The sequence below is a fragment of the Cydia strobilella genome, chromosome 1, assembly GCF_947568885.1.
Source record: "Cydia strobilella chromosome 1, ilCydStro3.1, whole genome shotgun sequence".
In the NCBI taxonomy this organism is placed as follows: domain Eukaryota; kingdom Metazoa; phylum Arthropoda; class Insecta; order Lepidoptera; family Tortricidae; genus Cydia; species Cydia strobilella.
This window is the reverse complement of record NC_086041.1, coordinates 6,079,905-6,092,142: the sequence shown is the minus strand read 5'-3', so window position 1 is coordinate 6,092,142 and position 12,238 is coordinate 6,079,905. Positions and strand designations below refer to the sequence as shown.

General features: G+C 36.1%; 1 protein-coding gene across 3 annotated transcripts in view; it reads right to left on the bottom strand.

Annotated features, from left to right (window-relative positions):
- The window catches only part of LOC134755617 (atrial natriuretic peptide receptor 1-like), a 278,568-nt gene that overhangs the window by 1,645 nt on the left and 264,685 nt on the right, over positions 1-12,238 (bottom strand). For all 3 annotated transcript variants that reach the window (XM_063692118.1, XM_063692127.1, XM_063692111.1), the window contains 4 exons: positions 10,524-10,673; positions 9,905-10,097; positions 7,093-7,267; positions 984-1,174 (listed from right to left, as the gene is read on the bottom strand). In XM_063692118.1, the coding sequence (XP_063548188.1) occupies positions 984-1,174; positions 7,093-7,267; positions 9,905-10,097; positions 10,524-10,673 (709 nt within the window). The remainder of the gene's footprint in view (positions 1-983; positions 1,175-7,092; positions 7,268-9,904; positions 10,098-10,523; positions 10,674-12,238) is intronic.

Genomic DNA, 12,238 nt, shown 5'->3' with positions numbered 1-12,238 from the left:
GATAGGTGAGCTATGCGACTGCACTTAAATCTTGCAATTAAATGTTAATTGTTTATTATGTTAAAAGCATGAATTCCGTTTTTGAGATAAAACTATATTATTACCTAAGCAAAAGTCGCCACCTATGGTAGCGTAATAAGTAAAATTAATTTCGTTTCAGACACAATTTATTTGAACAATATTTAATTAGTTATTTGTGTCGACGCAGCGATTAATAATGGATTGATTTCAATGGAAAGAGCTATGGTAGCGTAATAAGTACAATTAATTTCGTTCCAGACACAATTTATCTGAACAATTATTTAATTAGTTATTTGTGTCGACGTCATTTCAATGGGAAGAGTGATATTTTCACACTACTATAAACCGGGGTTATTTAATTAAAAATATTTATTTACATAACTGAAACACTAAGATATCCTTTTTAGTTGCTTATAAATTGCAGAAAAAATGTCCAATTAATTATGTTTTAAGCATATTCCAGTTTAAAAGGGATTTCCTATACGATAAGGAAATTGAAATAAGGATATAAGAAAGTGAACCAAGGTCGTAGTCATAACCCAGAAAATTTCCTGACTTAAGTGGCAGTAGGCAGGGCACATTACTCATAGAACCAATGGCCACTGGAACAAAATTTCAAATCAATTAAATGAGAGCAGCGCACGACCATTCGTTTTTGAGTCATTCTACAGCAATATCATTCCCCTGGCTATAAGCACTTCGCAAATTCCCAGGAGATTCCGCTCAGTAGCTATGGTTTTAGACGGAACTTGACACGGGTTACACAATTAGCAAAAATGAGATGCTAATAAAGCGGCATCTCCGGGGAATTTGTGAATAGGTATGGCAAGGGTAATGATATTTTTGTAGGATAATGATGATACAGTCATTTTGAAATCATTTGTGTCCCATATTTTTGGTAAATATCACTTAGCTTAGACATACATACAGAAAAAAACATGTTCACGATTTCGTTTTCTTACCTTCATAGCAACCTCTCCTCTCAGCTCCAGCTGGAATGTCCCGAAACTGTCCAGTAGAGCCTTAGTCGTCGGCGAGACATGGATCCTGAGGGCCTCGCCATTGGACTCCATTCGGGAGGCCGTGTTGACTGTGTCTCCGAAGAGGCAGTAGCGAGGCATCTTGAGGCCTACCACGCCGGCGACGCAGGGGCCTGATGGAATACATTGTCTTATTAGAAAGGATACCGTGGGGTTCCCTGGTTAGCTGGAAATAATGAAAAAATGAAAAATGAAAATAACAACAAGTAAATAATAAATAACATATAAATATAATAAAACAACCAATTTATCGGAAGCGGTGCCCATTATAAAATTAAGGCGCTTATAAGGGTGAGGGCGGCGATTGGTGGTTTATGGCTGTCGGTTCTCTAGCAATTTTTATACTTAAAAGTCAGGATTTCTTTCACAAGTCTACTCAACGAACTATAGAATAAATATAGAAAAACCCTGACTATGTCTAGCTTAAAAATGTCCTCACGGCTATTGTGTCGCGAGCGGCTCAACTGTACAGCGCGCAGTGTGACAACGTCAAATATGTAAATTCCACAAAACAAAGAAGTAACAGAAATGTACGTGTGAAGCGTGTGGCAGCGTTAGGATTAGCTGCACTTACGTTCACCACAGGCTATTGTCAGTTCAGTACACCGTTTAAAATTACAAAAATGCCGTATTGCTGTTTTGGAGTGCAAAAACTTCAGCCGGACAAGAAATATCAGCACACATGGAGGGATTTCATATCATCGCTTAGTTAATTAGTTTTTCATTAATAGTTCAATATTTTCTACTTTTTTGTTTTTCGCTGGGATATTTTGATTGTTTAGTATAAAAATCAACTTTATTTAAATGTAATAAGGTTGATATCTATTTAGCGTTAAATTAAAGAACGTTCTCTAATAACTTAAGCCCTCTGTTACGGAGTAGCAGAACTTCTGTGATTGTAGCTCAACTATGCGACGTTAGATGGGAATAAAAACGTAGATGCAATTTCGACATAATTTCCTTTACCGTAAAGTTCAAATTATTGTAATGGGCGAAGGTTCATAATCTCTTTCGAAATAAGAAAATATGGCCAATCATCCCTTTATGGGGCCTGTAGACGGGCAATATTTTCACTGCTACCGGCAACTATTGGTGTCTTTCTCTAACATGTGAGTGTGATTGCAGTGAAAATGTGGCCCGTCTACAGGCCCCATTAGATAGCGTTGTGTTTGTGTTTGTAGTAGTGTGCGGTGTGCGTGTTGGCGACATAGGTTTCCAATACTAATCCAGGCTCAGGCCGCTTCCTGTCAGGGCGCGACCGTGGTAAATATAAAATTTTACTTTAGTCATTTTTATTGACTTTTTTAAAGGCAGAAAATTGTGTATTGGGTAACATTTAAAGCTGTGGCGGGGTATATTTACTTTATGGAGAATGGATAACTTAAGTGTTACGATGTGACAGTGGTTTTCAGAAGTCAAAATGTACTGAGAACTTCGTCTATATAATATATTCCGTCGCTGTCTTTACTTTAATAAAATTATACAATTATATTCCATGGTGACAAATTATTTATTTAATATTTGGTTACGTTTAGTAACAATTATGCATTAATTTATTTTTATTTTTAAACAAACGTCTTCAACCGTAACAACTGCCTCATCATCATCATTATCATCTCAGCCGAAAGACGTCCACTGCTGGACAAAGGCCTCCCCCAAGGATCTCCACAGCGAACGGTCATTCGCTGCCCTCAACCAACGGTTTCCCGCGACTTTAACCAGATTATCGGTCCATCTAGTCTGGGGCCTTCCCACTCTGCGTCTTCCGGTACGTGGTCGCCACTCGAGAACCTTTCTGCCCCATCGGCCATCGGTTCGTAACAACTGCCTACCATAATCAAATAGCAATGATATTGATAGCGTTATTTTCCTTTATAATCTTAATAGCGTTGGAAAGAGATACACTTAAATTACCCACTCAAGCTGTCAAGTCTGCGCAAAAAGCGTTCGATCATCACTTGGCAAGTGACGAGCCTACAGGTGGCAGCATAATTAGATTTATTAGGTTTCCGAACGCAATGACGGCTATGCAGCTTAATTTTGTAACTGTTATGATTAAGCAAATTAAAGTTGACAACTTTGGTAAATTTTATATCAGAAAAGATACATAAATCTGTTATTTAGCAAATTACAAACGAGATGTTTAGCATAAATAACTAAGGTAACGAAACAATCAATAACTGATAATAATATATGTATGTCAATAAGGACTGACTGACGAAAAGGTACAAGATTAATTTTATTCCACATAAGAAATGTTCCTTTTAAATAAATAAAAAAACCCCACTTTATCGACATATAAATCTAAAAATCTTATATGTAATAAATCAATATAACTTATGACTGGTGCCGTTAAGACAGAAATGCGCCTCCCTAAGGTAAAAGCCTGAAAAAAAAACGATTTTTTTAAGGTGTGCAGACAAAAAGGAAGGAATGGAAAATTTCGTACATTTTAGGGTAAGTTTCGGTAGCTCAGTTTGTTAAGAGCGATTGGACCGGTGTTCCAAAAGGTCACAAGTTCGAATCTTGCCCGAAGCGGTAAATGTTTAATTTAAAATTTGTAGTATCGCTTGCTGACGTATCTGCTTGATAAAAAAATAGTTCAACCATTTCTTATTGTGATTGTGATCCATCAGCCAGGAAAAGCCTCGACCTCCTTGCTTCGTTCTCCTCAGTGCTGAGGGTCGTGACCTCCTACGTGGAGCACATGATTCCGGATGGCAGATTTCCAGGCATTACGATCTCTTGCGACTTCTGGGACATGGTCTTACTACCGCGTTGGACTGCGGCCCCTTCTCTTTCCTTCCACTTACCAGTGACCATGAACTTTGCCAGGTTGTCTCCAGTCTTCCTGGTTATCCTGGCCAGGAAAAGCCACTAGAGTTGTAATGGAACACAGCTTACACATAAAGCTTTTCATATTATTACATCAGTGCAGCTAAAATTTGATATTACTGCCAGAATCCGCAACAATGTCAGTAAGTACGTAAATGAGGTCATAAAGCTCCATCATTGCATGCGGATGTAATGTGACAGTCATGTAGAGGTCATAATTCAGGTCGGCACGTGCCTCGTAATATTTGATTACAGCGGGAGATTCGGAGCCTTATGGACTCGACCCTCCTTGCTTTCAACGTTATTGAATAAAAAAACTGATTAATCGAGTCGAATCTGTGAGTTCAATTCGTTTATATGGCAAAAGCAATCACAACTAAAAAAATATACAAAAACTGATATAGCTATTACATAAGTAAATAAATACACAAAAACTGATGAGTCGAGTCGAATCTGTGAATTCAATTCGTTTGTGGCAAAAGCAATCACAACTAAATTAAAAAAAAATACAAAAACTGGTATAGCTATTACATACTCGTAAATAAATACACTAGGCTAAATATCAAAATGTTCTTTACCGCTATTCGTATTAGGATATTACCAACAAATTCCTTCCTTATGACTGATACAACAGATATGATCACTAACTAACGATCAAACGCGTTCTGAAAGATTGTTCTGATGATGTTAAATATCCATTCGGTATTTTAAATGCTAATTTCACCACCCTTTGAAAGAACAAACGAAATTAAAGACTTTCCTCACCAAAATTCTATTTGAAATTCGGAAATGAAAATGAATATTCTACTTTTTAAATAAATTGTTCTCTAAGACGAAGTGAAAATTCAAGTGGCAGTTTTTATTCATATCTGAAAAGAATATAGGTTGGATTCATTATGATTATAATTGGCCGCTCCAGTTTCCTGTTTGAGATGAAATACGCCATTATTTTATTCAGTGTAGATCGAGAAATTTTTTTTTGCGCTCTTTTGATCTTTTACTTTATTGCTCTCTTTTAAACGACAAATACAATTTAATGTTTATTAATGACAAATTATCAGTTTAAGCTTAAAAGTAGGAAGAAATATAGCATAGTTAGATTGGACCTGGGGAGCCGACCCCCCCCCCCCCCCCTTTTTTTTGGGGGGTACGCACGGTACGATCTCATGGCTACCACTGGGCCAAATCAGCTTTGTTTGACCTTAGAAACAATTGTGCCAAGCGGTATCGCCTGAGACAAAAGTGCATACTCACTGCACTCACATAGCCTACGAATTAAGTAAAAAAAAATTTGCTTCCCCGATTTATACGAAAACGATTCCAAACCCGGCCTAGCAGCTTCACCTATGTAGATAATCAAGATAAAAATGAGAGCCCTAAATAAACCTTGAAGAGCGGATATCTCAAAAACTATACAAGATATCGAAAAACTTGACTGAATGAAACTTGTAACAAATTAAATCTCTTTTCATTTTGTATAAGTGGCCAAGTCGCTCAGACGCATAGTTTCCGAGATATAATCGAAAAACCGAAAAATGGAACCTTCAAACCCCCTCTCCCCCCCAGCACCAGGGTTATGGCCGGGGAATTTTGATATGTTCATCTCCTAACTAGTCCAAACAAAGCTACGAAGTTAAAAATTGTGTTTCTTGCATTTCCCTCTATACCTTTTTTTGGGCATTTATTTCCTGGCCTAGCAAACACTAAATATATAAACTGTATTATATGATCCGATCAAATTTCTTATTTCAAATCGTGATGCTAATATTCGTTTTAGAAAAATCGTATATTATTAAATTATTGAAAGTCCATTACCAACGTTCTTAGAAAGCTGGGTGCCGACGATATACCTATACATAACGATCGAAGACGCTTTAAAGAATTTGTCTATGCATACAGAGTGTTAAACCCAAATGAAATTGTGAGGTAAATCAATAAACTATAATATATAAAGCTTCATTAAAAAAAAAAACTACATTTATAGTTAATCAGTTAAAAAATAAGAAGAAGATAGTACGTTTTCATATAAAAAATAACTTCTCTGTGAAAAATATTGAAGAGATAAAATTTTGCATTTTTAGGGTTCCGTACCCAAAGGGTAAAAACGGGACCCTATTTCTAAGACTCCGCTGTCCGTCTGTCCATCTGTCCGTCTGTCTGTCTGTCTCATGAACCTTGATAGCTAGACAGTTGAAATTTTCACTGATGATGTATTTTTGTTGCCGCTATACCAACAAATACTAAAAAATACGGAACCCTTGGGTTATTTACCAAAGAAAAAATATTTAGATTACGATTTTTTATGTTCGATACACATTCTTAAATTTAAAAGAAAATTATGAAATGAAAGCAATTTGTCATTCGAATCACAAGGTAGGCTAGCAGAATTTATTTCAGGCCTCATTTCATTTGGCAAAATTATGTATGTTTATTTATACCACCCACTTTGCTGGGTAATGAGACGGGTTGAATATACTCCACGAATGTAAATAGGGATGAGACTACGCGAATACAGGGGTGGCGTTCCAATTGCCAGCTGAGCCAGGCGATCGCTTATAATATGAGATAATTTAAGAGCACTTACCGATGCTCATAGTCGTTAACGATCGGAGTCACATTACATTGGACTTATATTGACCGGGATATAGACCGTGATTACCTTTTGTATTATATCCCGGTCAATATGTCTAGTGAAACTAACCGTGAATCATTCAAAACTCACATTACATTGGCCTGGAACCGATGAGAATACACAGCCAGGTTCCCTTTTGTGTGAGACATATTTCCAAGATTCGTCTAGTTATTTGCTGACATGGGTTATTGCAGGATACGTGACGTTCATACCGCGATGTCATCGATGCTGGATCCGTTTTCAAGGCATTTGATACGACATTTTTGGGATCGCCCACATTATTGATTATAAGAGTGACGCGCCATTTTTGCAGCAAAACGTGAAATAAAAATATGTAAAAGTACATTAAACTGCACTGCAAAGTAACGTATTTTGCCGTCTACTTTTATAAAATTTTGTGTTAGTCTGGTGAATAGTAATAACACACATATGTTTGTAGTTAGGAACTTAGGTTAAAGTGGTAGTTAGGCAGTTCACTGAAGCACATTATCCATGAAGAGATGAGACCTATATACATAGGTTTTAGCGATTTGTCCTATTTAATTGCTCCTATAAAATACTTACCAGAGTGCAATCCTATCCTTAGCTTCAACTGGTCAAGCGGTCTGTGTCTGATGCGAAACCGGCGGACGGCATTGAGCAGGGCCAGAGCCATGCGGGCCACCTCGCATGCGTGCCGCGTGCCATTACGCTCGGGCAGTCCCGACACCACCATGTAAGCGTCGCCTATGGTCTCCACCTGTTAAACATGAATTTTTTACAAGCGTTGTCATCATCATCACCATATTAGCCAGAGGACGTCAACTGCTAGACATAGGCCTCCCCCAAAGAGTGCCACAATGACCGGTCTTGTGCCACCCGCATCCAGCGAACTTCCGCGACAAGGTGGACAAGCGTTGTACCTGGGTACATTTATACATAGAGATTTGTTTTGTTCATTTACGTTCGCCACTCAACGCGACATGCACGTACCGTATAATGTATCTTCATTATTAATGTCGTATAATTATTTGTTTAGTTTAGATATTCTATATAACAAAGATATAAAATTAATAAAGACATCGTAATAATCGCGACATGAGAATACCACAAGTCGGAAGATATTATCATAAGCTACAAAGTTTAACAGATAATCACAGCTATAAGGAAAAAACAGGGAAAAGCCGCGGATGAAGCTATTATGTTTTATTTGAATACCTACAGCCTGATTATACCATTCGGCGAGAGGCTGAATGTGAATTTACAGCCTTAAGCTTCTGGTTACATCGCAGAGAGCTCAGTGGACAACGAAACCATGATTGAATTAAAAAGTTACAACATACTTTTAGCACACGTAATTTTGTCAGGAATACGAAATGTAAATTATGTAACTTTGATGACTTCTCTTGCTCTATCTTAAAATCGAAAACTAAGAAATGGCTTCTTTCTCAGTCTTACAATCAGACAGAAGAAATTATTCATACTTAGGTAGCGTATACACACACACACACACACACACACACACACACACACACACACACACACACACACACACACACACACACACACACACACACACACACACACACACACACACCACGCCTAAAAAAAAAATCCCCTTACGCATGTCTCTCCTGAATGCTTTATTTTGATTGTATTTTTTTTTTGTTTGCATATATTTTCCTGCATGCACTTTTTTGTAGTTCAATTAATTTATAGTTCATATTTGATATCTCTCGTTCAATCAATGGCCATCATACTCAGTATTGTTAAAATTTCTCAGTAAATTGTATTTACCCGGTTCCGGAGATACAGGCTGCGCCTAGTTTGGGGCCGATGGATATTAGCTTAATTGTAAAATCTAATTTATTATTTTTTGTTCAACCTGTGATGTCAACTTGTAAAATATTTGGTAAATAAACGATTTGTATTTGTACTGTATTTGTAAATCTAACGGGTTATTGGGCCCAAGATGTAAAGTTTTTCTAAAGTACAAAAAAAAATACAAACATTAAATGTATATTCAAAAGCGAAAATCCCAACTTGTATCTATAAAAGCGGGATTCCACGAGTGAGCGGCATGCATAAAGCTTGAACTCGCCAAAATTTGGGCACATAAAATTACAAATAAATAGAAAACATAGGTCACCTGGAGCGAAATAAATATTGAATATAGTTCAAAATATTATAGTTTATCATGCTTATTTAATTTAATTTCATATTAGAATTTCATTTCAGCCTCAGGATTTGACATGTCACAGACTTTTTGATGACAAGGACACTGGCACTTTGCACGACATAATAAAAGATAGGTTTCGGTCTTTATGTAAGAGCGCTGTATGTTCCTAGCTTTTTTTTTTTTTTCATTTCAATCTCGTGTCATTTATTAACGTCTCCATAACATTTCAAAAATACAAAAACTAATCGATTCTTGATATATTAATAATTTCACTCTCTTTAGCCTAATCGAATTTTCCAAGGCTATTGGAGCATAGTGGTTTCGCTCCGTCATTGCTTAAAGCTCGTTATCATGATAAGGAATTATAGAATTGACAACTATTGTGGTATCATTATGTTCTGTTCCTCATGCTATAGCGATTTTAATTTAAGCAAACAAATAAAAATAAACCACTCGTGATAAAAATTATAAGCAAAAAATGTGTGCCTACGTTTTGGCGTGTTCAAGCTTTATTCAGTACAAAAATATAGGTACTTGTGCCGCACAGTGCCGCACACTGGTGGAATCCCGGCTTAATGATCTACTTATTACCAAGATGATGCGATATTGATATCTTTGTTGAATGAGTGATATGATTTATGAGAAAGGGTAGTTCGTAGTAATTCAGATAGGTAAGTATATTTAAGCTTGTTAGTTACCTAGTTTCAAAAAATACAGTTATCTATAAAACAAATACTGCAACATGCCGCTTAACGTTTAGTTTTTATCACAAAGAAAAATTATAAAAAAAACACATCAGTAAGCTGTGTCCAGACCTGAACTCCACTGGAAGTTGTAAACTTTTAATTAAAGAGAAAACAAGGTTTGAAAAGTTTAGATTCTTACTGTCGCATGTCGTCTTCTATTACTTTTTAAGATTAAAAAAAAAAACACTTACGCCTTCCTAGATCTCTGAATTTTTCTTGTTAAGTAGTACAAAATACAGTCTTTCTTATATTCCTATACTCTATTCCATGTATTTGTGGGGTCCCTAATCTCAAAATTGCTCCGAACGTCACGCGCCCAATATCTCGCCGAAGGTGTGTAAGTAGCTGGCTTTAGTAAGGATAACCAAAGCTCAATGTGGAATTATATTGGTACCACTTCGAATTTTGTCCATATAAAAAATTTAAAGAAAAAAAGCATTCTATACTCGTAAATATAAAAACTCGTAGGTACCTTATAAACATCATAATTCTCCACAATACTGTCGAAGCAAGTGTACAAGTCGTTGAGTAAGTCCACAACTTCCATCGGCGTGGATGAAGCGGACAGCGCGGTGAAGCCCACAATGTCAGAGAAGTAGATGGTGACTTGCTCGAATGTCTCCGCGACGACTGACTGGCCATTTATTAGTTGAGAGGCTACTGACCTACGAAAAAAATATTGGTAAAAAAATCTACCTACGTATCTAGTCTGAGAGCGACGTTGTAATCATGTGGCCAGGCATCTTAAAATTGATAACATCATGGTGTGACAATCATTTTATGAAATGATCGGTTGGCCACATAAAAACTCAAAAACTAACCTAATCATGATCAATTTTTAAATGGCATTTCATGAAATGATCATAATCTATGATCTGGCCATGACATATACATTATACAATTATTAAACATAACGCAAATAATTCGAAGAAAATTAAACGATTTCTGATGGTAGGTAATTAAATTAATAAAACTACCAATAATTATCTAGGCTCTACGCCTTAATTTGTGTTACTTATTGTACCAATTCTTAGTCTCAATCACGTATCTGTAATGTAAGTACATAGGTTGCTAACAGAACTTATACTTACTTTGGTAACAACTGATATAAAAGTTCTTCGCACTTCTTCTTTTCTTCCAAATAGTCTTGTGTTCTTTCACTAACTAATGTTTCTAAATTATTAGCGTACTGTTCCATACGGGATAGCAGATTATCCAATATATTACTACTTTCTTGGGATCTGTAACAAATTATGACATGTTAATAATATTGTCATTTGTCCTGGAAAAGGAGATGCTGAACTGTCAAGAAAAATAATAAATTATGTAAGTAGGTACATACTCGTAGTAGTTATTGCGCAAGGAAGTTAAATATGTTAACACATGCAGCACTAACTAGATTAAATGCACAAGGGTTTACTTTCACAATTAAGAGGAAAGGGGCGGCCGCTTCTCCATACAAACGTAGTCCCCATTTTTCTCCCTGGATATTGACATTATGGCAAATATTTGTACATAATTTGATTTAATTTAAATTAATTAGCTATGGTTATAGCTATGCCCCTAAGTTTGACATTTTCGACTTTTTTGATAATTGTAAAAATTAGGAGCGAAAAACAGTTTCATAAAATATTCGAAATGCTTTCTAATTTTCTAACTAATAATAATTAAAAATTCGAATAAAAAAATCAAACGTCCTGGGCATAGCTGTGGTTGATATGCAACAAACTGTGTTAACATATTTTCAATAATGTTAATATCTAGAGGGAAATGAGGACTACATTGTGAAAAGGCGATTTCGCGCGGGTCCTCCACTTTCGTCTTAATTTAAAAGATAGGTAACGCCAGGCATCAAAGTGATATCTTAAAGTGATATTTGGATGTCGACTCAGCAGCATTACTGTTGCAACGTTTCTGCTGCGGCGTTGACAAACTTGGAGTTACTGTCAATCTACTTGATAACTAAAATGAGTGAAGGATTGAACGTTTAAATCCCGTTAATAATGCGGCAACGAAAGCAACGCAATGTATCAAGAAAATTAACAATAATAGCGCTCCATAAAATGCTGCTGCAGTCACAATGCGAATGTCATTTTTACAAAAATTCGTTCTTAAGTAAACTGATTAGTATGTACGCGTATTCCGCAAATTATTACAGATACATATTTATTGTAGGTATTACGTGGAAATGAAGTCCACAAAAGTATTGATCTGAGCCGATATAATGTGTTTACTCACGATCGTGTTTGTTTAATGTGATAGCGCGATTAGCGCATTGTAAGAGGATTGTTATAAAAGACTTCCAATTACGTTTGCTTTTAATTTATTATGGCAATATAATATGATTCAATATACGATATCTCAAATGTACATTCAGGTTATAAGATCCTTATCTATTCAATAAGAAGTAAGTGCGTAAACATATAGTGGTAAGATCTTATGTGGTATTTTCTATAAAAGGGACCTTATTGTCGATGGCGCTTACGCTATTATTGACGATGCTCCGATATAAATACAATGCCGCGCGACGCTGTCTGGCGTAAGCGCCATCGACAATAAGGTCCCTTTTCATAGAAAATGCCCCGCCCCACATATTCGTTTTTGACCATAAGTATAACTGTCAACGGTGGATTACGGAAACGTATAAATGGTTTATATCGCTAATTCTGCTGGAGTTTACAAAACAACAAATTCGTTTCCCGGTTAAGTTTACTTATAAAACAACTTATGTTTTACTATATTTAGAAATTGTGGGTTCATTTAAAAATACAGTATATTAACCTTTTATAAAAGTAAGGAAGCACCA